At 39.5% G+C, this 27922-nt stretch overlaps 1 protein-coding gene and 1 long non-coding RNA gene across 3 annotated transcripts in view; one reads left to right on the top strand and one right to left on the bottom strand.

Annotated features, from left to right (window-relative positions):
* LOC125619542 overlaps positions 1-27792 on the bottom strand; it is a 35337-nt gene extending 7545 nt beyond the window's left edge. Inside the window, exon 1 of one of the 2 annotated variants that reach the window (XR_007351069.1) lies at positions 27731-27792. This is a non-coding gene — a long non-coding RNA (uncharacterized LOC125619542). Of the gene's footprint in view, positions 1-2968; positions 3013-27730 lie in introns of those variants that run through there. The other variant, XR_007351068.1, reaches the window with a different exon arrangement.
* Gtpbp4 (GTP binding protein 4) lies at positions 255-27918 on the top strand. The gene is made up of 17 exons (XM_015495138.2): positions 255-710; positions 3259-3429; positions 7050-7153; positions 7237-7373; positions 8664-8764; positions 10086-10178; positions 11107-11298; positions 11724-11789; positions 14576-14665; positions 15841-15951; positions 17689-17766; positions 18160-18211; positions 18812-18912; positions 20463-20660; positions 23220-23285; positions 25744-25887; positions 26935-27918. The coding sequence occupies exons 1-17, from the start codon at positions 663-665 to the stop codon at positions 27085-27087; spliced, it is 1905 nt and encodes a 634-aa protein (XP_015350624.1). The 5' UTR covers positions 255-662; the 3' UTR covers positions 27088-27918.
* The last annotated feature ends 4 nt before the right edge of the window (positions 27919-27922 follow it).

The raw sequence follows: 27922 nt of genomic DNA on the forward strand, positions 1-27922 counted from the left end.
ATGCCCGAGAAAAGGCCACTAATAGGTGGGTCAGAGGAACGTGGACGGTTCTGTCTCCACCGGGAGTAGACGCAACACGGCAGGGCTCGGATGAAAACAGGTGGCCGAGCTGAACCCGCAGGCGAGGGGGCAGGAAGAAGGCCGGAGGACCAGTCGGCCGCAGGCACCCATTCCCCGGAGGGCCCCGGGTACTGGTTAGGTACTTGGTGCCTCTGGCCCGAGCCTGGGCAGCGCCTCTGCAGCGCACCTGGCCGAGGGCAGCACGCGCTGACAGCGGGACACCACGCACCGTCGCTTCCTGCCACTGAGTCAGGCAGCCTCGACCACTGCGACACCCAAAGCGGGGCTCAGGTTGAGACTCACCTTACCTACCAAGGAGCAACTTTCCTGACCCCTCAAACCCGACGGTGCTGTCCCCCGCCGCCCCAGTTCAACTGGCCCCCACCCCTCGGCGGCGTACCTCCGGGCCGCGAGGAGGTGCTGTGAGACGCGAGCGTGCCGTGGGGAACGCGGGCGGTGCCCGGCGGAGACTCCGGAAGTGACGCTACTACTGAGCCGGCGGCGGAAATGCAATGCGCAGCCGGTGGCAGTAGTCCCGCCCACCCTTGACAGCGGAAGTCCGGTCCATCTGGCGGAGTCTCCTCGTGCAACCTACCGCCAGCATGGCGCACTACAACTTCAAGAAGATTACGGTGGTGCCGTCCGCCAAGGTAGGCGCCGAGGGAGAGGCTCCCCATATCTTGCCCTTTTCCTTGAATAGGTCGTGCGGAGGGCCCAAGCCTGTAGCCCTGGGGCCTGGAGAGGGGCGTGTTGTGCCCTGTCGTCCCCCGGTGTTGGGCCTCGCTTCCAGGCAGGCCTCGTTCTCTGGCCATCAGGAACCCCCAGACAGCGGCCTCACTGCCTGAGTCCGAGCCCTCCGCCCCCAGGCCAGGGGTTCCCCGGAGACCAGGGTCCCTGCGAGAGCAGGTGATCCCGGAGGGACTGCCCAGGGGGTGGGTGGTGGCGAGCGGTGAGGAGACGCCCCAGTCGTGGGCCTCCCGCGCAGGAGGCCGTGGTTCATTGCTGTCATGGTTTACGACTTCTTAGTTTTAGGTCTTTCTTCTTCCGTCGGATTGGGAAACGCAGTTGTTTCAGTCGCAGCAGGGTAAACGTTTCTATAGCGTTATTCGGAGGTAGCAAGAGGCAGCCCCCAAAATGTTGAATATTGAGAATGTTCAGTCAGGTTTTTCCGTGGACCTGCGGTGTGGGTTGTGATGGCGAAAGCGCTTATCAGGAAACACGTGTTTGTCGGGCAATCCGTGGGGCACTGCACAGAGCCAATGCAGAGGATGAGTTGCTCTCGTTGAACGTGGTGCACTGTGAATATAGACAGTGTTCTTCCTTTTATTCAAGCGCCAAAGGTGGAATGAGATTGCCTTGGAAAGCTTCTCCAAAAGCTAGTATTTTACGTTCCTAGCATAATATTAGTAATCATTAAAAAATTTTTTTTTGTAGATGGACAGGATGACTTTATTTTTATGTGTTGCTGAGGGTCGAACCCAGTGCCTCACATGCGCTGAGCAAGCACTATACCACTGAGCCACAACCCCAGCCTGAATTAGTACATTTTTACCTACAATCATTCTGGTACAGCTCTCTCTAGATTGTACTATCTGGAAAAAAAAATCGTTTGTAGGAGTCATGTTTTGTTTGTATTTTTGGCCCTTATGATATTTTCTCATCCATCTGTCAAGTTTGTTGAAGTAATTTGCAGAGTTTTATCTGAAATACAGCTCTTCGGATAATATGAACTTTGTTCATATAAAGACTCATGGAGAACTTTAAAATATATTAATACAATTTCTATCTTCTATTGTCTTGAGTGATATCTGTATTTCTAGAGAACAGATGAATTTGCTTATGTCTAAAAGATGACAACAATTTTCCTTTGGTGATTGGAAGTGAAAAAGGAATCACAGTAGGAAAGTATGGGGACACAGTTCATTGTAGTATCTATTGAGTGAGTGATGTTTGTGCAAGGGATTGTGGGTACAAAATACATAAGATATCATTGTGGAAGTTATCTAGAGGTGTAAAAGAAGCACTTATAACCACACTAGAAATAACAGAATTGTTATAACAAAGAAATATATAGTATATACAATTGGCTTCTTGGTTATCTGTGGGTTCCACATCTGGATTAACCAGCTGAAGATAGAAAATACTTTGCTAAAAAAAAATGCATATGTACTGAACACATACAATGGGAGAGTTGGGAAACTTCATGTATTTAGTACCTAACCCTTTATGGGTTCTTTTGGGGAGAATAGAGATCCCATGTGTAGTAACAAAAGATATGAACATTCATGCCTTTCATAAAATTGAAAGACAGTATTGCGATCACTGTTTGTTTTCTCTGTCACTGGATCCTGAGTTCCTAGAAGGAAGGATCAATGTCTTGTTCATTATTTTATCTTCAGCACTTAAGTATTTCTGTCATTCCAGGATAAAAAATGATCAGTGTTGTTGAATTAATGAAAGTGTTGAGGAGAAATCAAGTAGTTTTTTTATGGCTATGTATATGATTGAAGAAGTAGGGGGATAGATTCCTTACTAAAGAGAAGCAGAAGCTAGTTGCACTGGGGAATGCATTGCAAACATTTTTTTTATATCCTCTAATGGTCACTTACGTGCTTATGGGAAATTACAAACAGTGGGTTTAATTTACCCACTATTTTATGGCCTTTTAAAAGTCAAAGCTATGCGTATGGAAATTGCAAGATTTTTTTTCTTTGTTTTTCAGATTTATGTTTTAATTGTCTGACTATAGTTTCAAATATTTTTAGGTATGGGGCAAAATTTATTTCCGCAGCTATTCAGTGTTCCTTAAGGGCCAGGAACCATACAGATGAAAAAAGTTGTATATTAAAAATTTAGTTAGAAAAAATACTTGGGGCTGGGGATGTGGCTCAAGCGGTAGTGTGCTCACCTGGCATGCATGCGGCCCGGGTTCGATCCTCAGCACCACATACAAACGAAGATGTTGTGTCCGCCGAAAACTAAAAAATAAATATTAAAATTCTCTCTCTCCCCCTCTATCTCTCTCCCTCTCTCTTTAAAAAAAAAAAAAAAAGTTATTTCCAGTCTTTAAAAAAAAAAAGAAAAAATACTAGTAATTTAAAATATGTAGTACAGTTAGGTATTAGTGTTTTAAGAAGATTTCGAACAAGTGGATGAAAGGTAGATGTTGAATTGTGTCTTTATTTTCTTTAATTGCAGGACTTTATCGACCTGACATTATCGAAGACTCAACGAAAGACTCCAACAGTGATTCATAAACATTACCAAATTCATCGCATTAGACATTTTTATATGAGAAAAGTCAAATTTACTCAGCAGAATTACCATGACAGACTCTCACAGATTGTAACAGATTTTCCCAAATTGGATGTAAGTGATTCTAGGAGTTGTGTATGGTCATATAAATGTGGGCCTTCAGAGAATCACCATTTAGCCAGTTTGATATAGTCATTTGACAGAAAAAGAAACAGAAAATAATTGATATGCTAGCATTAAAGCTGGGAACAGGATCTGTTTTTTGTTTTGTTTTTTATTTTTAGTGTTTTTCCTCAACCAGATTCCATCCATTGAGGCCCAAAGCTATCTTACCTGACTTTCTTTGAAACCTGTAGGCTTGCAGGGACCAACCCAAACTAGATAAAAGCTGTGGTTATAAACTCTAAAGCTCAGGATTCTCTGATGGGCTCACTAGGACACACTGGCATGTCTGAGCTTTGTCTTCTCCCTCTGGCTGGGGCTTTTTCCTCTTGGCTCGATGAGGGTCAATGGGCTGAGATCCACCACTGTGATCTTGTTACTTTATCAGCGGATGATGGTCATTTCAGCACTTATAGTTTTCTTCACTATCAAGAAGAGATGGCAGAGGGAGTTGTGATTCCTGCATTAAGCTAAAGAAGCTGAGTGATTGCCTTACTCCTCAGCATACTGTAGTTTACTAAGTATATTTCTATACTTAGCTATAGAGATATGAGTAGAAACTGCTTGACAGAACCTAATAGCAAAATTTGTGAGTGGCTGTGTAGAATCACAGAGTTGCAAGGTTATTTGAGGTTGTGAAGGATCTGGGTATCAGAACAGTCTTAAAGCCTAAATTGGTCATTGCTGCAAAGTGGTCCTGGAGTATAGGTGAGACAGAGACAAAAGGTGGGTTTATGTGAAATTTTTTTCTTTCATATTTAAAAAATAAATATACAAAAGTGTTTAAAATACTAATTAAAAAATTCCTGTAAAAGACAGGCACTTATTTTGTCTCTCTAGAACTTGACACAGGTGCTCAGTGGATATTGAATGAGTGAATGATTTACTGGGGGAGGTCAAGTACTGGAGATTACCCAAGGATGAAAAAAGAGATTAAGAATGATATTATTGGGGCTGGGGCTGTAGCTCAGCAGGCAGAGTGCTTGCCTTGCACCTGTGAGGCATGGGTTCCATCTTCAGCACCACATAAAAACAAATAAAATAAAGGCATGTTGTCCATCTACAACTACAAAAAATTTGAAGAAAAAAAAATGAGATTATTACCAGGCATAGTGGCACTTGCCTGTAATCCTAGTGGCCTGGGAGGCTGAGGCAGGAGGATCGAGAATTCAAATCCAGACTCAGCAACTTAGCGAGGCCCTAAAAGCAACTCAGTGAGACCCTGTCTCTAAATAAAATTGGGGATGTGGCTCAGTGGTTAAGTGTCCCTGGGTTCAATCCCCAGTATCCAAAAAAAAAAAAAAATTATTCTAAACTAACTTGATATTAGGAAGCACCTGATTTAGCAAACAACTTATTTTTATTTTAATGTAATTACCATCACATTCATTTGATTCTTTGTAACAATTCTTATCTTTTCTTCCTCTTCACCTTTTTTTTATACATTAGAGATGGAAGAGTTCAACTACATGAACATTGTATTACTGCTACCTAGTAACAGTCTAACTCTCTACTCTGAAATTGTTCTCAGATAATTGACTATAGTCAGTCACTCATTGGACACTTACTGTGTCAGGTACGGTTCTGAGCACTAGGAATACAGCAGTAATAAAGTCCCTGTCTTCATTTCAGTGGGTGAAAGAGTGGTAAATCAAAGGTACATAGTATGTCAGATAAAAGAAATGTAGCCAGGTCAGGGGAGTGAGAAATGTCTGCAGGGAGGTGGAGCAGTCACCAGAAGTGAGTGAGCCCTGTAGGCCAAGAAACAACAAACGCAAAGGCTGTGAAGTGGAGGAGACCCAGCGGGTGGGGCAGAGTTTGTGAGGGAGAACTGGAACAGGAAAGGGAGGGGCCTGGCAGTGTGAGTAGGTCTTTGAATTCTATCCTTAAAGAAGAATTTAGAGGGTTTTGGGGATACCTAGCCATTAGGAGGTCAGTGCAGTGATTAGGATGTGTGATTTTAAAATCATGGCAACTTAGATAATTGGGATAGTGGAAAGCTGTTGAGAAGTGATTGGCTTCAGGATTATTCAGAAGCAGAACTAAAAGGATATGCTCATAGATTTGATACAGGGTTGAGAGAAAGAATTGGGAAGACTTCAGGGTTCTCCACCTTGGATGTCAAGTCTTGCTGTTCAACACACTGAGGAAGACTAAGAGGAGCAGGTCCAGGCTGTACATGCTATCTTGAGATGTGTGTGAAATATCTGAGTAGAAATGCCAAAGCCATGTAGAAACAGATTTGTTTCATACGTAGGTACGTACTGGGGATTGAACTCAGAGGCGCTTTACCACTGAGGTACATCCCTAGTCCTTTTATATTTTTTAATTTTGAGACAGGGTCTCACTAAGCCTCGAACTTGGTATCCTCTTGCCTCAGCCTCATGAGTTGAATCCAAGGGTGCTTTCTGAGCACCCCATTCCGGCATTTGCCAAGAAGGGAACAACAAAATGGAGCAAGAGGCAGAAGGATTGTGGGATTGAGGAATTTTTAGTTTTTTAAAAGATATGGTCCCAGCTGCTCAGGAGGCTGAGATAGGAGGTTCTTGAGTTCAAAACTAGCCTCACAAAAGCGAGGTGCTAAGCAACTCAGTGAGACCCTGCCTTGGGCTGGGGATGTGGCTCAAGCGGTAGCGCGACCGTCTGGCATGCGCGCGACCGTCTGGCATGCGCGCGACCGTCTGGCATGCGCGCGACCGTCTGGCATGCGCGCGACCGTCTGGCATGCGCGCGACCGTCTGGCATGCGCGCGACCGTCTGGCATGCGCGCGACCGTCTGGCATGCGCGCGGCCTGGGTTCGATCCTCAGCACCATATACGAACAAAGATGTTGTATCTGCCGAAAACTAAGAAATAAAATATTAAAATTCTCTCTCTAAAAAAAAAAAGACCCTGCCTGTATTTAAAATACAAAATAGGGCTGGGGATATGGCTCAGTGGTCAAGTGCCCCTGCATTCAATCCCTGCACGCCCTCCACCGCGCCCCCCCCCCAAAAAAAAAAGATTTGGCAGCTAGCAGCACACCTGAACAGTAAATAGTCAGGTGGAGGAAAGAATTTCTGGAGCTTAAATTCCTGAGTAGCAGGAGAGGGTAGGATCTGGTGCATATGGGGAGGGCTGTCCTTGGCTAGAAGGAAGGTTAGGGTGTAGATAGTTGCTGTCTCTCTTCTGATTGCTTCTGCTACCAATTTTTTCCCCCTTCTTGGCACTGGGAATGGATCACTCCCCTATCCCCTCACACATGCTAGGTGAACACTCTACCACTGAGCTATATATCCTCAGCCTTTTTTTGAGATAGGGTCTCACTAAGATGCCAACACTGGCCTTAAACTTATAATCTTCCTGCCTCAACCCTCCAAGTATCTGGGAGTACAGGCACACATCACCATGCCCAGCTTCTTCTGCTCTTAAGAAGACTAAATTGAAAGGGTCATTGGTTAGGAGAGGGGTCTGGAGAGAAGCTTGGGTTTAAATAGAGAGGAAAAGGAAATTATTCTTCACGTGTTGTTTAAATGTAAGGATGTGAAACTATTGAACCAACACAACTGGTCTTTTTTGTTTGTTTGTTTTAGGATATCCATCCATTTTATGCTGATTTGATGAATATTCTGTATGACAAGGATCATTACAAGTTGGCTCTAGGACAGATTAATATTGCCAAAAATTTAGTGGACAAGTAAGGTATTTTCTTAAAATAGTGTCTTTTAAGTTATTGTCAAAAGTGATAAAAACAGGCTTACATTTTTTTTATTTTTAAAGTGTTGCTAAAGATTATGTACGGCTTATGAAGTATGGTGATTCTCTCTACCGCTGTAAGCAGCTGAAGCGTGCTGCCCTTGGGCGAATGTGCACCATTATCAAGCGGCAGAGGCAGAGTTTGGAATATCTGGAACAAGGTACTTGTTTTACATGAGCACTTTTTTTTTTTTAATGTTTATTTTTTAGTTGTGGTTGGACACAATACCTTTATTTTATTTATTTTTATGTGGTGCTGAGGATTGAGCCCAGGGCCTTGCAAGAGAGCTCTATTGCTGAGCCACAACCTCAGCCCCTCCCCCGCCTTTAAAATATACATATATTTTTTTTTCTTTAAAAATTTTTGTTTTGGTGCAAAACATACATATATTTTTTAGTTGTTAATAGACTTTTATTTTATTTATTTATATATGGTGCTGAGAATTGAACCCAGTGCCTCACATGCCAGGCAAGTATGCTACCACTGAGCTACAGCCTCAGCCCACAAATGTTTTTTAATGTGTTTTGTTGAGGTGATTGATACTTGTTGAGGACTTATTCTTAAGGTGTTTGTTTTAGAGATGATGGGATCAAATGATTTTTTTTAGCATAATCTATAAGAAATTCTAGTAGGCTAGTTATTATTGAAAAAGTACATAGTAATTATAATGTCTACAAACTATAATTACTATTAAACAAAAATACATGTTTTTAATACTGAATAGGTAAGACATAGATGTGAATCTTGGGAAAATACTGAAGAATATATGAAAGTAAAGTAACTCGCAGTTTTGTTTATTATTGACAGTTTTATCTTTAAAAAATGCTTTTATTTAACAGAACAGTTTCTGAATTTTGGAAAAATTTTGTGGAAAGAGTTACTTACTACCTCCTACACATGTGTTTTTACACTACAGTCATTTTGACTTGTCTGGTTTTGTTCTCCTTTCCATTGCATTTTATATATCATTTTTGACCAGTTTTATGATACGTGAGTACTTTGAAAATTTTTTCCTACATGACTTTTGGCTCTGCAGGATACCCCAGTGGGTGCCACTCAAGTGTGTGGTGTTGCAGATGAGGCAATTAAATGGAAGTAGTTCATGGGATAGCCAGTGTGTGCTTCCAAACATGCTGCTGTCCCAATAACCTCACTTAACAAAAATCATCTGGACGCTTCTCCAGATGTGTTTTTGGCCTCCTCACCTTTGACTTATTGAATCAAAATAGCAGGTTGGTAGGCCTAGAAATTTTTGATTCATCTACATTTGGGAAATACTATTATATATGCACATATATGCTGTTACTCTGCAATTTTTCCTTTTTTCCATTCACTTATATTTTCTCCATCACGTTTGGGTAATAAAAATTGAGTGAGATTAATGTAACTATGAGCTTACAGTGTAGCTAAATTTTGAGTCTCTTAATCTTTCAATTTAAACTTTTCATAGTGCGTCAGCATTTATCCCGCTTGCCAACCATTGACCCAAATACAAGGACTCTACTTTTGTGTGGGTACCCAAATGTTGGGAAATCCAGCTTCATTAATAAGGTAGGTGTGTTTTTTTATTATAAAGCAGATTATTTGACTATACTAGGACAAAGTGATACTGTATTCTCACTTGGTGGAATTTAGGACGCTCATGGTAATGTTTCTGGGTGACCGGTTAGTGCTTTAGTGAACACTACCCTAGTCTTCAGGAGGTCCTGATACCAGGTTCCCCTCAGGAAAGTGTAATTCATTGTCTGAACCTATGCTTATATTGCTATTACAACAAAACAAAACAAAACATTATTTTAAATTCTTGTATGTGCCTCACAATTTCTGAGGAATTTTAGAAATTTGAGTGCTTTTATGATGACAACTAGAAAGCTTTTCACAGGTGTGTTTTATCAGCTTATCCTGGGAATGGTTGTGCCAGAGGAGTATCTGTGGCAGGTGACACTGAGCTGGACTCTCCTAGTCTGCAGCTACTCTGTTGGTGGTTTGTCACTTTGATTGTTGTGTCATCTTTTATATAAACTGTGAGGTCCATTGTAGTGGTCAGTTGTTGAGTGTCTCTCTACCTGAGTGAATTTATTAAGATCCAAGTGTAATATTTAAGTAATTGAGTAATTTGGTACTTCAGAACAATTTAGCTGATCTTGAGGAACCTAAAAGGAATGGAAACAGCATTTAAAATGTTAGTTTAAAACTAGCAACCGTTGAGGTATCAAAAAAAAATTGCTAAAATATTAGGGCTTACATGGTACAAAGAATAATTTTTTGCTCTGAAGCAGATCAGTGGTTTTATTTTGACAAGTTACCCTGGCATGATAACAAGCAAAGCTCTCCATGGTCTTGGTTGAAGTGTTAAATGCTTGTCAGCATGGGCTGAACCTTTCTATGACCAGCCAGGACTCTGGGGGCTAGTGTGGCATCTGCTAGCTACATCTGGCTCTTTTAAATTGTATAAACTAATTAAAATGAAAAATTCAGTTTCTCGGTCACAGGCACCATATATTAATTGTTCATTAGTACCACACTCTGGTGGGGCCCCATTTGGAAAGTGCAGGCATAGAGAGTTTCTGTCAACAGAGAGCACTCTTGGGTGGTACAGGTAGTGGGAGAGTGAGAGGAGGTGTTTTCCTCATAGGCTGGGCCTTCCTTTGCCTCCTGAGACAGGTCCAGTGGTTTGAGGGATGAGGAATCAGTGCATTTACCAAAGTTAATAGCTCCTGACCTATGCAGTTTATTCATGTGAAGTTTTTCTGGGTTTTTCCCTACTAAAAATCAGTCTTAATAATGTATAGGTATTGTGCTTACATTATTTGAGAAGAAATGAGTTATGGAACTTGTGTGACTGTGGAAGTTTTCATTATTTTTTTTCAAGGTGACGAGAGCAGATGTTGATGTTCAGCCCTATGCATTTACCACCAAGTCTCTGTTTGTTGGGCACATGGATTATAAGTATCTGCGTTGGCAGGTAAGCATCTTATCTGTACATATACAACAGACCTTTTTGTTTTTGGATTGTTTTGGGTTGATGTTCCTAAAGAACTACAGTGTTTGTCTGTATTCCATAGTGCACTTATTTATTTATCTCCTTTATGAGCACTGTCCTGTAGGGAGGATTCTGAGGATTAGGAAAGAGATTTTTCTGATGTCATCAAGAACTTGAAATTTCTTTTATTATGAAAAATGGGGATGTATTAGGGCAGTTCATATTTTATATATAATTCAGAGGAGGCAACCAGCTGCCAGTGTGTGATTTAGTGATTTTATTTCATTATTATTATTATTATTTGGTACCAGGGATTGAACCCAGGGATGCTTAACCCACTGAGCCACATCCCCAAAACTTTTTGTGTTTTATTTAGAGACAGGGTCTCACTGAGTTGCTGAGGCTGGCTTTGAACTTGGGGTCCTCCTGCCTTAGCCTTCTGAGCTGCTGGGATTACATGTGTGCACCATCACACCCGGCTTCATTTCATTAGTGATTGCTGCCAATGAAATGAAATTCTCTTTGTATCATTCCTAACTCTGCCACTAGAAATGGCATCAGCTATTTAAAAACATGAAACAATTTGTTTCCATAATTGAATTTGACTGTAAAAATAACAAAATAATTCTTACAACCTGGGAGAGTTTGCTAGTTATTCCAGTTTTTATGTTATGGTCATTAATGAAAAGGAATAGTTTATCTCAAGGTATTTGGTTAGCTCTTTAGCTCTGCAAGGTCTCCACCTCTTTTGTTTTAATGTATTAAGAATGTGTTTTTTTCTTATTGCTTTATGTCATCATTTACTTGTTTTGTTAGGTCTAGTTTAGGTATGTGAAAATGACTTCTGGGTTGTACTGGACAAGAAATTTATGAGTAAATGTATGTAGGAGTAATGAAGTCTGGTTATTAGGTTGTAGATACTCCAGGGATTTTGGATCATCCTTTGGAGGATCGGAACACCATCGAAATGCAGGCTATCACGGCCCTGGCGCATCTTCGAGCTGCTGTTCTCTATGTGATGGACTTGTCTGAACAGTGTGGACATGGGCTGAAAGAGCAATTAGAACTTTTCCAGAATATCAGACCTCTCTTTATCAATAAGGTATTTACAATCACATTTTAATTTACACAGTACTTCTGCCTTATCTGTGGGGAATGAATTGCAAGATGCCCCCCCCCGCCCCCCGCAGTGCCTAAGATCATAGATAGTACTGAACAATGTGTGCTATTTGAACAAAAGCACCATGATGCCACAATAGTTGATCTGATAACTGAGATTACAAAAAGTTATTGACTGGTTGGTAGCATACACAGAATGAAGACACTGGTCAAAGGGATGATTTACATTCTGGGTGGGATGGAGCCGGGTGGTACAAGATTTCATTGTACTACTCAGAATGGTGTACAGTATAAAATTATGAATTGTTTATTTCTAAAATTTTTCATTTTAATATTTTACAGATGGGGGACTGCAGTATTCCCCAATATGAAAGAGATAATTTTTTGTTTTTGTTTTTTGCTTTCTAGCCTCTTATAATAGTAGCAAACAAATGTGATGTGAAACGAATAGCTGAACTTTCTGAAGATGATCAGGTAAATCACCTTAATATTTTAATCACTTTTATTCACTATTCTGAGTTCTCTTATCAGCCTAAGTTTTGAAGGAATTTAGCCTTAATAGGCCAGATACTATCCTCTGTTGTCAGTGGCATAACCATTAGGTAAACCTAAGACACAGGTTCTATGGAACCATCTGTGTGTTTGATGGGTTGATACATTGAACCTTTGAAAAATGTCGTTACTTTGGAAAGGATTATTCTTTTGAATTGGTGGCTTAGAAGAAGTAAGTTGTGGAGGTGTGTTTATCTCTTCCAGGACTCAGAATATCAGGTATACCAGGGCAGCATTTCCAAAATAAAGTTCTTATTAGGATGTATATATGTAGGTGTTAATAGAAAGGATTCTGTGGTGAAATGAGTTTCAGAAACGAGTGATTAAGTGTAGGACAACAAGAATCTCTAAGCTCTTATAAAGTGGGGCTTTCCAGAATTGCGAGTGTCTGCTAACGTATTCTCTGGGAGGCAGGCAATGTAATGAAGTGTGATTTTTCAAATAAATTTGACTCTGTAGCCCTTTTTAATAGGCAGCTTTTTGGATGAACAAATACTTTGAGAGACATGTACTACTATAGTGGTTTTCACACTGGTCCTTGGAGCAGCAGCACTGTTATCACTTCTGCCTGCTAACTTGTCAGAAATGTAGATTCCTGGGTATACCTGGCTACTGAGTCAGAAAGCCTAGGGTATGGCAGCAGTCTGAGTCCAGCAGGCCTTCCAGGTGACTGGAGTGCACTAGAGTTGTGAGAACCACTGCACTTGAGTGAGAAATGCTGTCTGGCCACGTCCTGTGGAGTATGCTTCATTGACCCAAATTGAAGAAGGTCCTGAGGTCAGATGAGTGTGTTGTTTCCCGTTCAATGTCTTCTTCTACTTGGATGTCTTATAGTTGATAAGGATTAGCTTTTCTTAAATAGCCATGCTGGTTTTCTCAGGACACAGCAGTGAATTCTTTAAATTATTTATTAATTATATGAATACTGATGCCAGAGAATTATTTGTCTTTGAAAGAACTTTTATGTCTACTAGGTGATTTTAGTTTTTCAGTCTTAAAGGCATTGGAGGAGAAGAAGAGTTGGGGGGCAGTAGGTAACATCAGAAAGGTTTAAGAAGTATTTTGTGGTCAAATGCTTAGGCTTCGGGTTAGACAACCTCAGGCCCCAGCTTTACTACTTAACCAGCTGTGCAGGGCGGCGGGGGGGAGGGGGGGACACGGGGGAATGAGGTCACTCTTCTGAGTCCTGGAGTGGAAGTAATGCCTGGGACATTGGCTACTTGTCAGCTGTGGTGGGGAAGTAAGGTCATCTTTACAATCCCCAGCTTGCCCAGAGAAGGTAATATCTAGTTACTTACCAGCTGTGTGGTAGAGAAGTAGGATGACATTTTGGAGTTAGCTTATCTATTAAGTGGAAGTAATGCCACATCATTGATTGTTGAGAAGTTTTCATGAAATCAGGAAGCAAATGCATAACAGGCACTGTTACAATATTGTTGTTTGGTTAAGTGAACATTATTTTACAGTGATGTTGTTACATAATAGTTACACATATGACAACTATCACATGCATAGGTAGGCTCAGTGACCAGCCTTTTTTAGGGTCATAAGTTGCCAAGTGGCAGAATTGGTGCTCAAACCCTTGTTTTCCCTGAAACCACAAGCTGGGGATTGTAAAGATGACCTTACTTCCCCACCACAGCTGACAAGTAGCCAATGTCCCAGGCATTACTTCCACTCCAGGACTCAGAAGAGTGGGACCTCAGATGCTGTACTAATGGAAGTAGACCTGTTCTTGAGCAGCTTCACTGTCATGTGTTGGTCTTCTGCCTCTGAACTGTGGTTACGTACTCAGTTAGATGTAAATGTGGCATTTGCTGGAGGGTGTGCAAATCAAGCCCCTTCTTATAGAGTCTTAATGATTCTGTAAGAATGTATTTGTAAACATTTTTTATTGTTTTTTACCTAAGGAATTCCTTTAGGCTGTGAAGCAGATTTTTTAAAGAAGAAAGAAATACCATTGAGCTGGTTGCTATTGTGCCTATCTGTATCCTGGCTACTTGGGAAACTGCAGGAGGATCACAAATTGAAGGCCAGCTTGAGTAATTTAGCAAGGCTCTATCTCAAAATAGACAATGAAAAAATGCCAGGGATATAGCTCAGTAGTGGAGCACCCCTGGGTTCAATCACAAGTACTGCAAAAACACAAAAAATAGCACTGAAAACATTTTTTATAAAGTCTATCCTGATTTTGCCTGTTTCTGTTTTGGAAAGTGATTTCTTTCAGAATGTTCTGTAGAACTTTGGATTACACTTGGATGTAGTTTGGTTTGATTCTCCCAGGTTGCTTGCTTGTTTATTTTTACTGCTAGGGATTGAATCCAGGACCTCATGCATGCTAAACACTTAGATGTACCTCCAACCCCTTACAGAAAAGTGTTGGGGGAAAACATTTAGATGCCTGTTTTTTTTTTTGTTTTTTTTTTGTAAGTACTTATTATATTAGCAAAGTGACAAGAACTTTCTCTAAAGAAATAATTCTAAAATATCACCATAACAAATTTTCACCAAAATTCAGCCATAATTTTCCATGGTTATTAATCCTAGACAAAATGTACATTTTTAGATGCCTGTTCTTTGGGGGTAAAATTACATCATAGACATTGAGCTATTAGCATTTAAGACCTCCATTTGCATGACAATACAGTTTGTTCCTTAGGGAACTGAAAATCAATATTGCATGTCTCATTTTTCCTTTGTGTTCACAGAAAATATTTGTAGACTTGCAAGCTGAAGGATTCCCTGTAATAGAGACCAGTACCCTGACTGAGGAAGGTGTTATTAAAGTTAAAACAGAGGTCAGTACTTGAGTAAGTCAGGTATCAATCTTTTTATTGCCCATCTTTTGTTTTAGAAAAGTCATTGGGGGGCTGGGGTTGTGGTTCAGTGGTAGAGCATGTGCGAGGTGCTGGGTTCGATCCTCAGAACCACATAAAAATAAATAAATAAAATAAAGGTATTGTGTCCAACTACAACTAGAAATATATATGTGTGCTTGTGTATGTACGTATGTGTGTTCGTGTGTGACACATGAAAAGTCATTGGGTGGGGAATGATTTTTCTAGGAGTTATTAACACTGAGGAATGGTATATTATAAGATGGATCATCCACATGGACACAGAACACTCATGCTGTTCCCCATTCAGGTGAATGATGGGATTTGAAGAGATAACAGTTGCCCCTCAGTATAAAGTGGTATGGTATTTTCATATCACCTAAGTACATCCACCCATGTACTTTGAATTATTTTTAGGTTACTTACAATACATAGTACATTGTAAATGATATGTAAGTAGTTGCTATATTATATTAGAGAATAATGATGAAGAAAAACCAGTCTGTACATGTTTAGTTCAGAGCAAGTTTTTCTTCAAATGCTTTTGCTCTATAGTTGGTTGAATTGGTAGTTGTGGAAACTGTATATGGAGGGTCATGTACTTTACAGTTCCCACTATAGGAGGTATTAAAATGGCTGCTCTATCTTTTGACCTTCCTCTGTGGCCATGGTAAAAAGTCCTTTATAGAACATTTTTAGTCATAGAATGAAAGAAGTAGTCTTAAAATCAAGAACATCTTGGGAGAGGCAGTCTTCTGTTCAGTTTCACATGCTATCTTATTTTCTACATTAGCATGTTATATTTTACTTGGAAGGGATTAGTTGGTTGAGTCCTGGGCAAGAGCCTTGCATCTAGGTGAGGCAGATAGCGGGCACTCATCTACACAGGATTGCTCATGGTGGAAGTGAGACCTTGAATGGGACATGGGAGGGCTTCTTCAGGATTCTGGCTCAGGTTGGCCCTCTTCTTTGTAGAGAGTGACCTGCACCAGCATAGATAACTATTGAGAGAAAATGCTTAGAAGTTCCAATCTAATCTATCAGTGAGTGGGGGTTTGATTCTTGATTCTTCCTTCAATGTAAGGCATAGGGTTCGTATGTCTTTGTGACTCGGCTTTGTTTTCGTACTTTGTTAGGCTTGTGACAGGCTTTTGGCACACCGAGTGGAAACAAAAATGAAAGGAAACAAAGTGAATGATGTGCTGAACAGGTTGCATTTAGCTGTGCCTAACAAGAGAGATGATAAGGTAAGGTGGCCTTTTGAGGGAACCTTTGAGATATTGTGATGTTGGTGCTGGTCACAGCCTTTCCCCAAGGTGGCTGATCTAGTTACACACAAGCACAAATGGACTTCATGATTAAGCTTGTTTCTCATTCATAATAAAGTTACTCATATACATGGTAAAGAATTGGGGAGGCAAAGAAGGTAAAGCGCCATGTAAAACCAGCTTCTCAGATGCAGTTACTTTTAACTTATCAGTCTTGTTTATCCTTCTAGGAATGTGGTTTTGTTTGTTTTGGTACCAGGGAGTGAACTCAGGGGCACTTGACCACTGAGCCACATCCTCAGCCCTATTTTGTATTTTATTTAGAGACAGAGACTCACTGAGTTGCTTTGTGCCTTGCTTTTGCTGAGGCTGACTTTGAACTCTTGATCCTCCTGTGTCAGCCTCCTGAACCACTGGGATTACAGGTGTGTGCCACTGCGCCTGGCTCAGGAACGTTTTTGATAGAGTAGTTTTGTTTTGTTTTTTTTGTTTTTTTTTTAAATTTTAAGCAGTTGGACATGTTTTCTTTTTAAATTTTCACTTTCTTGCCACTATAAACACTGCACACCTTTATACATAGAATTAGAGTGTTTTGGAAATCTGTTAATTTTAAGGTGTGAAATTGAAAATGCTACCATCAAAAATGCTTGTCTAGTTTATATTGCACTAACAGTTGGGATATCATGTTGGGTATTAATTGGTCATCTTAAGAATATAAAGATGGTTTTCTTATTGTTAAATGTTTCTTCAATGATGAATGCAGTTGAGCTTTTTTTTCTTTTTGTTTTCCTTATTGACTGCCTTAGGTTATCATCTTCAGGTTGATTTGTAATCATCTTCATGGTGATTTTTTAAAAAAATCCAATTCTTCTCATAAGTTCTATGAATATTTTTTCCTCTCTGTTACACACTTTTCATGTTTTGGCGTTTTTCTTTTTTAACCTCAGGGAATTACGTGTTTTTCAACTATTAACGTATAATGTTTCCTTTATGGCTGCTGCATTTTCTGTCATACATAGGAAGGCCTGCCATCTAAAAAACTCTTTTTCTTCCATATTCCCTTGTTTGTTTGTTTGTTTAATTCACCTCTTTTTTGGCTACATTTCTTCACTGTCTTGGATTTTTTTGTTCTAAGGGGGGTGCAAGTACTACTTACCTAGCTAGCTCTCTTTTCAGTTAATAGTCATTTATCTCAGAACTGATTATTGATATTTTTCTGTTGAATTCCTAACACATACTTGGATTTATGTGTTAAATTTCTTATTCATTAATTCATATGTTATTTCTTCTGCTTTACTTTCTTACATAATTTTTCTTAATAATTTTGATTTTTTTTCCCTAAATAAACATTAGGACCAGTTTGTGGAATCCTCCTGGCCTCCTTGCTCAAACTGACCTTGAAACCCATGCCCCGCCCCCCGAATATTTTTTTCTCCAAATTTTTTATTGGTACATTATAGTTGTACATAATGGTGGGATTTGTTGTTACGTTTTAGTACATGCACACAATGTAACAATATAATTTGGCCAATATTACTCCCTAGTGCTTACCCTCCTCCTTCTCTACCTTTATGGTTTATTTGAATTGATATGGGTATGGTTTTTATAGTTTCTCTGCAGACAGAGAATTTGCTCCTTGTTTTTTTTTTTTTTTTAAGGTTTCTTTCTCATTCAGCAAGATGCTTCACATAAATATTTTTAATAATGTCTTCTCAGGAGAGGCCCCCTTTCATCCCAGAAGGAGTTGTAGCACGCAAGAGGAGAATGGAAATTGGGGAGCCCAAGAAGAAAAGGGTATGTTGCTATAACTCGGGCTAGTTTTATGGAGAGGGAGCAGAATATGCACAGTGATAGGCTTATGGCCTTGAACATGTGGAATATTAAAGTCTTGAAGGAGGCTTGGAGAATGGGACACAAGCTGAGCACACCCAGGTCCCCACCCTTTTAGATTCCAGGACACAGCAGTGAATTTTGAACAAAAATCTCTGCTCTCTTGGAGCTCTTTAGTTGATGGTAGATTGCAGCAAACAAACTATATAAGATATGTAATCATCATAGTGTCCAGCTGTAGCTTTCCTACCTGAAATAGAAGTTGAACCCCAGAGGTACTGAAAGATGTAGAGGACATTGCAACAAGGTGATTTTGGGCTTACTAGGTAATTTTTTTTTTTTTTTTTTCCATTGCAGGAACGGGATCTTGAGCTGGAAATGGGAGATGATTATATTTTGGATCTTCAAAGTAAGGGCTACAGTGTAATAGTTATTTTAAATGCTGATTATATATGAGGTATTTGAGGAAAAAAAGACAAGACTTAAAAGAGTGGAAGTCGCCAAGCATATTTGTCAGGTTTTTTTTCCTTTTTATTTTTCAATTTAATTTATTGAAAACTAAATTATATACTTACAGGGCTCTGAGATTTCTTTCCAGGTCATGTTCTGTTTTCAGATGAGACAGTATTTTTCTAGCTTGAACAGTTGTTGGTCAGGGTTGACCTTTTTTTTTTTTTTTTTAAAAAGAGAGAGAGAGAATTATTTTTTTAAAAAATAAATATTTTTTAGTTTTCGGTGGACACAACATCTTTATTTTGTTTTTTTTACACGGTGCTGAGGATTGAATCCAACACCCCACGCATGTCAGGCGAGCGCGCTACTGCTTGAGCCACATCCCCAGCCCGGTCAGGGTTGATCTTGTTAGTAGTGACTTACACAGTATTCAACAAGTGTTCTGTTATATTTATGAAGTGATGAGACTTGGTATAAGTTATAACTCGTTTGGGGCATAATGTACTTTAAGATATTAGAAACTATCATAAATTTAACTTTTTTTTTTTAACTTTAGAATACTGGGATTTAATGAATTCATCTGAAAAATATGATAAGATACCAGAGATCTGGGAAGGCCATAATGTAGCTGATTATATTGATCCTGCCATCATGAAGGTCTGTCACTTTTAAAATTATTGATATTTCCTTTTTAGTGTGACTGTTGGAAGATACAAGCACATTTTGCTGATTTTTGTTCCTTTTGTTCTCTTCATGTATATCCCTCTGCCCCTGTCCTTCACCACCCCCCCTTTCTCTCTAAGGCATCACCACCCCTCCATCCCTGATGGCATTGCCTCCTCTGCCCTCCCTGGTCCTGGAGAAGTCCTGAGCTCTTCCCCCTGTGCTGTAAGGGGCTGTCAGTCTGGCTAACATTGGTGCAGCACTGCAGCACTGTGAATCATGTTACTGACCTGCATTCTGTTCAGGCTTTGGGGCTGTATTTCTCCTGCCTGTATTTCTTTCTGTCCAGCAGGTGGCGTCACATTATCAAGAAAATCGCAATTCCATGGGGTGTGAACTCTTCTTATCTCCTGTTTTCTGTCCCTGTCTCAGCTATCCTTCTAATCTGAGAGACTCTGATTTAACTCTGGAGAATGCTCAGCCTCTTCTTGATCTGTGGTTCTTTAGAGTTTTGCTCCATAACCAGCATCTTTCTTCTCAGTATCTCCTCCCTACTTGCTTTTTCTTAGCACATAAATGTCCACAATTTTCTTGTCTTTTTGAAAAACAAAAGCTTTGTTTATCCTTATGTCTTCCTTTAGTTCATATCTTGTTTTTCAAGACTCTTTGGGAAAAATACTTTACAAAATCTTCGCTTTCTGTATTTTTCTACTACTCAATTCCTTTTTTCATTTACTTGTTAAGTTTCATTTTCTGTAAGCTCTTCACGTCCTCCATCTCAAACTCATTTCCACTATAGAAGTTGAGCTGGTTAGAGTGCCCAAAGAATGAACCTGAATGTCAGCCACCTTCGCTCCATTCCTACTGTTCACTTACTTGTTACCCTTGTCTTCTATCATCTAATTTTCATCCTTTCTTCCTCTTCCATTATCTCCCTGTTTTTCCAACCTCTTCCCCTTTCCATGCTGTGTTCTCATTCCCATATATGAGCAATCATGTGATGCCCGTAAGTTTTCCCTCTGTGTCTTGTGTGTTCATCTTCTCTTGTTTCATTTCCAGTTTCCAAGACAGATTGGCCAATCTGGCCTGTCCCATCCTTTCCCAGCCTCTTTCCTTTTCCCCTGTCTGTTAAGCTTCTGTTCAGATTGGTTTGTTAGAGTAAAATATACATGCATGTATTTTTTAAATTTTTATTTTTTCTTAACAACTTCATAGATTATATTTAGAATGATATTAGAATGGATAAATTGGATATTATACAAATCTATTACCTGTCTTTGCTGGGAATGTTGGGGAATGAGGGAAGTGGTCTCTGCACATTTTTAGACTTGAAGTTGTCTTGGAGAAAGGGCAGTGGCGTAGAACAGTGCTGGATGTGAACCCTGAGTGTCCATGTCGTCTCCGTTTTGTTCACAGGACCTGTTTTCTGTGAGATAAGTTCTGTACATGATCAGGACTCAACTGTGACTGGATCATGTTACCACACCTACTTAGGAGTTTTTTGTTGTTGATTTTGTTTAATTGTGACTACTCTATTTTTGAAGAAATTGGAAGAGTTAGAAAAAGAAGAAGAGCTCAGAACAGCTGCGGGGGAGTATGATAGTGAATCTGAAAGTGAAGATGAGGAAATGATGGAAATCAGACAGCTAGCAAAACAAATTAGAGATAAAAAGAAGCTGAAAATCCTACAATCAAAGGAAAAGGATACACAGGGACCCAGGATGCCTCGAACTGCTAAGAAGGCAAGTTTTGTGTCATTCCTAAAAGGGACAACCTGTTTTTTGTGTATTGGATTCTTATGTAAGTCATTACTAAAGACAAGGTTTCAAGTCATTTGTGACCATAAAGTTACACATACTTAGATGTGTTGGTGTATATTGACTTGCAAGGCGGTTTCTCTTGATCTATTATATTTTGATTACAGTGCCCTTTCATTTTTAAATTCAGCACAATTGTAAATACAATCATTTTGTAGTAGTTGTACCAAGTTAAAATTGTAACTTACAGTTTTAAAGCCATCAATTAACTTTTTTTTTTTTTTTTAATTTTCTATATTTGCAAGGACTCTTATTACCTTTTACAACTTACAGAAACCTAACTCAAATCTTACTTAAACTCAAAAGGTGATTTCTGTTTCCTGTAACTGGTTAGGGTGGGCAGAGTTGTACTTTAGACATGAATGGGTCAGGCAATGTCAAAATCCTTCCCATTTCTCAGCTTTGCCTCTGGCCTCCCAGGCCGTGGGCACACCCAAGCATTATGGCCATGGCAGGGTTCTATAATAACCCTCCTGGACCATAGGAAATGAGGTAAGGGAGCACCAACTCCCAAAGAAAGAAGACAACTGGCAGGCAGCTAAAATATAATAGGAGAGGAAGAAAAACAATTTGACATTATAAAAACTTCTCAGAAGATATTCATGCTTTAAAATGTGATAAATGAATGGTTCTTGACATAACTAGGATATTTTAATTTTTCCTGGTGGTACTCATTGATTTCTGGGAGGAAAGATGTTGGCACACTGAATCTGTCTCAGTGTGTATTACTACCATCCACTTTACTATCTCATCTATACCATGACAGTCCTTCTCTTATCCCTTGGGTTTTTTTTTTTTTTTTCTTAAATATTTTATGTTTTAGTTGTAGCTGGACATAACACCTTTATTTCATTTGTTTATTTTTATGTGGTGCTGAGGATCGAAACCAGGGTCTCATACGTGCAAGGAGAGCGCTCTACCGCTGAGCTACAGCCCCAGCCCTCCCCTGGGTTTTTATGAAGAATGAAAGGACAGTATGCCTTGTATCTTAACAGAGAAATGTAAATGTTAGTTTTCATGGGATTTAATTGAAGTATCCAAAAACATGCAAGTAATCCCGAGTAAAAAATACACCTTCTAACAGAAATGTGTTACAGGTCATTGTAAAAGGCATGATCTGTAGATATAGAGAAAATACAAGCTCAGTTTGTCTTATCCGATTGTACACCCACAACATAGATCACTTATGTGATTCCCAGAATATGTGTGGGGGGGTGGGAGGCGGTGAGGGAGAGGTTCCATTCAGTCAATAAGCAAGCAGTCAGTTCTGCAGCATATAGCAGCGGGGCATGCTCTAATTGAAGTCACTTCTGATACTGTCTACTTGGAGATAGCATCAAAACCCATATGTTGAAGACTCAGTCTCATGGATTGCCCCTGCTTTAGATACTAGTTCAAGTCCAGGCCTCTGCAACTTTTGACTTGGCAGCTGTAAATTGGGGTTACCAAGATTCTGTCTTTGGTTAATTTGGTTAATTTGCAATGTGCGTCACTGAACTCAGGAAAACACTACACTTACCAAGTACACACATTGACCTACTTATTATAAAGTACATTTTAAAGGACACAGATGAAGAGATAAGTAGGATGAGATCTGGAAATGTCCCAAGCACAGGAGTCTCCTTGTTGTTGGGCTGTACCATCCTCCCCTGCATTTGAATGGGTTCTTGTCCACACTACTGCAGGCTTCCACATGTTCAACCTTCTAGAAGGTTTTCAAACCTTGGCCTTCTGGATTTTCATGGGGTAGACTGAACAGGGAAGCCCAGCAAGGCTATTTTTTAGATTCTTCTTGTCTTGTGTTGTAGCATTCCTTCTCCCTAGGGATCTTTATGATCATCTTTCAAATGAGGTAGATAATTTTTCTTTTTTCTTTTTTTAAATTTTGTTTGGAACTGGGGGTTGAACTCAGGCATGCTCTTGAGCCACTTCCTCAGACCTTATTTATATTTTATTTAGAGACAGGGTCTTGTTGAGTTGCATGGGGCCTCACTAAGTTGCTGAGGTTGGTTTTGAACTCCAATCCTCCTGCCTTAGCCTCCTAAACCACTGGGATTATAGGTATGTACTACCACACCTGGCTGAGGTACATGATTTCTTGATAACTAACTTCAGGACAGAAAGGCAGGGGAAGACTGGAATTTATTTTTAGTTTGACCTGCCTTGAGAAAGAGAAATAGCTTCCTTCAGAGGAAAAAGGAACCAGAGAAAGGAGGGCAAAAGATCAGACAGTTTGCTTCCTGAGACCTGAAATACCCTAGTTATAGCAAAGACTCTCCTTCATCTCTGTTGCTCTATAGCTGCTTCATCTTACTGTTCTAGTCATTTAGGAATAGCAAGGAGTGTAGGAATTATGAACCAGTAATGTGTACCATAGTAGTAGATGTGTTTTCCTTTTTTTTTTTTTTTTTTTAATTTCTTTTTAAACATTTCATCTGACCAGTTTTACTTAAAAACTTTTTTTTTTTTTTTTTAACTTTTCAGGTTCAGCGGACAGTTTTGGAAAATGAGATGCGTAGTCTTGGTGTTGACATGGATGATAAAGACAATGTAAGTGTGCAGGGATGGTTTTATGTGTAGTCTTGCCCTGCTTAATCACTTGGATGAGTTCCAATAAATCCGTCATTATGTGATTGGTCAGCAGTGCATCAGCGTGTGTCTATATATAGAGGTTGTAGCCTGTTGCTTCTAGGGCCAGTGAACAAAATTAAGTCAAGCACAAGAGAAAATGATGCGATAAAGATATGCAGTACACATGAGCTCTGTGAGGCTGCTGCCAGCATAGCAGCATGCCATTCCACAGCAAACTTTTTTTAATAAGTAGGAGTGCCCTCTAAAAAAATGATAAAAATAGTAAAATACGAAAGCCAGTAACATGTCTTTTATTATTTTCAAGTGTTATGTACTGTATATAATTGTATGTGCTACACTTATGTGACTGGCAGCATAATAGGTTGTTTATACCAGCATGACCACAAATCTAAGTAACATGTAGTGGTATGACGTTGTGGCAACTGTGTTATCACTAAACAACATCCCCATTCTTTTGAGACAGTCTCACTAAGTTGCTTAGGGGCTCACTTACCTACTGAGTCTGCCCTCAAAATTGCAATCCTCCTGCCTTAGCCTCACAGCTCCCTGGATTATAGGCATGTGCCACCACACCTGGCTTCCATTATAATTTGTGGGACCACTCTTTTATGTGATCCATCATTGACTAAAGTGTTGTTATGTTGCATGTGACTGTATTCATGGGGCTAGCTTCAACTTTGTTTAAATAAAGAAAACCAAGATCTTGGAAACTTGTGAAACACAAAGTTGATGCTAGAATTACAGGGAGAAGAAATAGGAACATTCTGTGTTTCTGGTGAGCAGATTTATTGCTGTAGGGTCTGGTTTGAGGTGATGGATTAGCAATTAAAGAGATAGCCACACTGTTCCAGTTCCCTCTTGGGGAATTCTTAGGGACTTATTTCATTGTTCGTGTTAGTGGTACAGAAAGGTGACATTCTCAGAACTCGGCTCTTACTGCTAACAATTCAAGTAGAATTTAAGATCTCACATGTTCCCTTGTCCTTAATTAAAACTCATCCTTGAGGATGGGTAAGGTTTGCCTGTGTGTTACATAAAATTCAGTTTTAATTAACATCAGGTAAATCAGATGAACCCAATGCTTTTGCTTATCTACCTCTTTCATATTGATGGGAAATTTGGAAAATATTAAACTAAAAACAAAAACAGTCCTTATCTAGTAGTTATATCATACAAAAATAAAGTAGGTTCTCTCTCTCTCTCTTTTTTTTTAATATACCTTTATTTTGTTTACTTTTTTTTTTTTTTTTTTTTAATGTGGTGCTGGGGATCGAACTCAGTGCATCAGGCACTGAGCCCCAGCCTCATAAAGTAGGCTTCAGTGGAGGGTTTTTCAGTCTTTCTTTTTAAAATATATATTTATGATTGCAGTCCACATATTCTACATCTCGCTGTGGTATCCCCCCTCCCCCCATTTTAGAGTCAGTTTCTCACATTTTAAGTTGAGTAACAATGTATTTTTATTTTAGCTCTTTTGGATTGTTTTGAGTTCAAAAATTCATTTGTTGTCACCTCAGAATTTATCTTCCTGGGATCTCAAAGACTAGAAAGCATCTTACATATCTGTTAATAATTCTGATTTTTTTTTGCTGTGATGAATTATACTGGAGCTTATACATCTTCATATAAAAGATCCTTTTCATGTTACTAGATCATTTTCTCAAAAATGATCCAAGAAGTGGAATTACCAAACTCAAAAGAGAACATTGTGTTCCGTTTTTCCAAAAGTAGTAGGATAATTTAGATTCAATCACCAGTGTGTGAGTGCTATTAGCTTCACATGTGCTTGCTTGGAGAATTTTTCTAATATTTGTCTATCGCTTCTGACATTTGGTTGCTGCTTCAGTGCCAGGCTTAATGCTTACATGCCTTTCCAGGTAGTTTCACTATCCTTATCTTATAGACCAGGTAATTGTGGGTGAACAAGGTTAAGGGACTTGTTTAAAGTCCCATGCCCAGCATGAGGCAGAGCCGTGACTTGACTAAGGTCTGACTGCAGAACACATCCTCTTAGGCAGACTACATGCCTTTGCTTGAACCTCAGGGTTGAACATTCCGTGTGTTGGTTGTCAGTTTGTGTTCAGATGGATAACCCCAGAATGGTGGGGTAAGGGAGAGGTAATTTTTTAATGTATGAAATAATCAGTTGTGATGCTAAATCTGAGGTTCAGTTTTGAAGGGGAGGTTCTGAGTTAACTTTTTAAATGGAACTAAAATCAGCTTTGTAGCATCAAGCAGCTTATATTAAGAATATTTCACCAGTAATTATGTGAAATTAATTATGTATATCTTAAAAGATCTTTAGCTTAAAACTCCTTACTGTCCATTCGTTTTGTTAGACTAATTTTGATTATCACTGGCCCTGAAAGCAAGGCTGGGATCTAGAGCACCACAGTTTGTTTTCTGTGCATTTCAGGCCCACTATGCAGTCCAGGCAAGAAAATCTCGGAGTGTCACTAGGAAGAGAAAGCGGGAAGAATCTGTTCCTCCCTCTTCTGTAGCCCGGAGTAGGAGCTGCTCTCGACCTCCACGTGATGTTTCTGGTCTTCGGGATGTCAAGGTTAGTCTCTGTGATATGTAATAATGAGAAAATGAGAGCCTCATATGTAATAGTAAAAAAAAAAAAAAAAAAAATAGTATTTGTTACTTGAGGGCTCAGGGAAAACACCAACAGTTATTTGGAGGAGCAGGAGTTACAGGCAGGAATTTAGCTGTGCACTCCATTCCTTAGTTTATTGACATCCTTTATAGATGAGCTTAAGCCATGGAACAAACAATTGGATGCCCCTGGCAGTCGCCCTTAGTGGACCATTCTTTAATTCTTTCCTTTCCTTTCCCTTTCCCTTTTCCTTTCCCCTCCTTCCCTTTCCTTTTCCTTTCCTTCAGAAGCATGATCTCATAGTACACCAGCAGTCCGAGCTTAGGTCCCAGCTATTCAGAGCAGTGCTGGGAAATTAGCATCAGGGGCCTCAATCCCAACAAGCCCACATGGAGGAACCAACCTGGAGGGAACTGTTTTGGATGATCATGAGATGATCGTGTTTCTTTTCATTTTATTATGGGAATGTTTTCTGTTCAAAGTGATAACTTGGGTCACTATCATCATTTCTAGTTTCTTGACAAAGGCACATTGAATGTCCACAATCTCTTTGATGAAATGTCTTTTTGAAAAACACAAAAATGTTTGGTTTCATATCTTGAAAATTCAGATACAGGAGAAAGTCTATATGTATACTGGCAAGCAGCTTACATTAGGGAAGCCTGAATTTTTCATTCCATCGTGCTGTTTCCATCTGGAAATTTGGGTGTTAATATTGGCATAGCCCCCTTGTCAGTCAGATGTGAGTAGTACATTCTCCTGAGCCCCACTTTCAGTGTTGTTTATAAGGACTTATAACAGTTATACCTTATGTCCCAGTTCTTCCAGGTACAAAAATTATACTAGATATGGTTTTCATTTATTGAGTTGCTACAGATACTGTGGTGAACCTGAGTGGATTCGACTTATTAGGATCTCTTTATAGAGAAAACCTGTTTCTTTTTTTTAGCACTTGGTGGAGACTTATTTGGGTTTCATTAATTAACTTTTTTGTCTTCATCTCTATAGATGGTGAAGAAAGCCAAGACTATGATGAAGAATGCTCAGAAGAAGATGAATCGCTTGGGAAAGAAAGGGGAGGCAGATAGACATGTGTTTGATATGAAGCCCAAGCACTTACTCTCTGGAAAGAGGAAAGCTGGTAAAAAGGACAGGAGATAGCATCCTTTTCAGTTGACATGGTTTGCCTAGAATTTTACTGTTTAATTCTTGGTTTGGTTTCATGAAATTGGAATCATGATCTAGTAACTGAAAAGACAGTGGAAGTAACTAAAGTTCTTTCTTTCCTGAAAACTGGATAACCATATATAGGTGTGGGAAATTTTAATCACTTCATGATACTATAATTTTGAGTAGATGGTGTTTCTGCATTTAACGGAGTGTTTGCTTCAGAGTCACCATACAAGCTTCAGATGTCAAGTTTTCAACAACAAAATCACAAAGAAACAAAGTATGGCCTAATAAAGTAAAAACTTGATAAAGCTATCCCTTGTAGCTGACTTAATAGATAATAGACTTTCAACAAACTGATAGGGAAGATTTGCAGAAGTAGAAGTATTGGTGTTACTTGGTTGTTTTGATGGAGAAAACACTTTTGCAAGAGGGAGATTTGGATCATCACACCTGAAGAGCCCTTTTTGTGAAGAAGCACTCTACTTGTTGGGCGTAGACAGAGGCTACCAGCCTTCCCCTGCAGGATAGAAGGCATATCCACTTATGAGTGTTAGAACCCTATGTTTAAAATTCTCTCTCAAATTATTTTCTAACGGGGCTGGAGATGTGGCTCAAGCGGTAGCGCGCTCACCTGGCATGCGTGCGGCCCGGGTTCGATCCTCAGCACCACATACAAAGATGTTGTGTCCGCCGATAACTAAAAAATAAATATTAAAAAAAAAAAAAAAGAAGGAAAATTTTTTTTCTAGTCTTTGTATAATATATCATTGTAATCTGTCTTCAACTATTTTATCCAAAATAAACCTTCAGAAGAAAATAGTTT

Source organism: Marmota marmota, unplaced genomic scaffold (assembly GCF_001458135.2).
Source record: "Marmota marmota marmota unplaced genomic scaffold, marMar, whole genome shotgun sequence".
NCBI classification, from domain to species: Eukaryota; Metazoa; Chordata; class Mammalia; order Rodentia; family Sciuridae; genus Marmota; species Marmota marmota.

Bases quoted from the DNA above. Each gene is read 5' to 3' on its own strand.
- Gtpbp4 (XM_015495138.2), top strand. From the start codon at position 663: ATGGCGCACTACAACTTCAAGAAGATTACGGTGGTGCCGTCCGCCAAG. The intron at 7,154-7,236 runs GTAAGGTATTTT...TTATTTTTAAAG, and splicing joins GCCAAAAATTTAGTGGACAA to TGTTGCTAAAGATTATGTAC. The intron at 11,790-14,575 runs GTAAATCACCTT...TTGTGTTCACAG, and splicing joins AACTTTCTGAAGATGATCAG to AAAATATTTGTAGACTTGCA.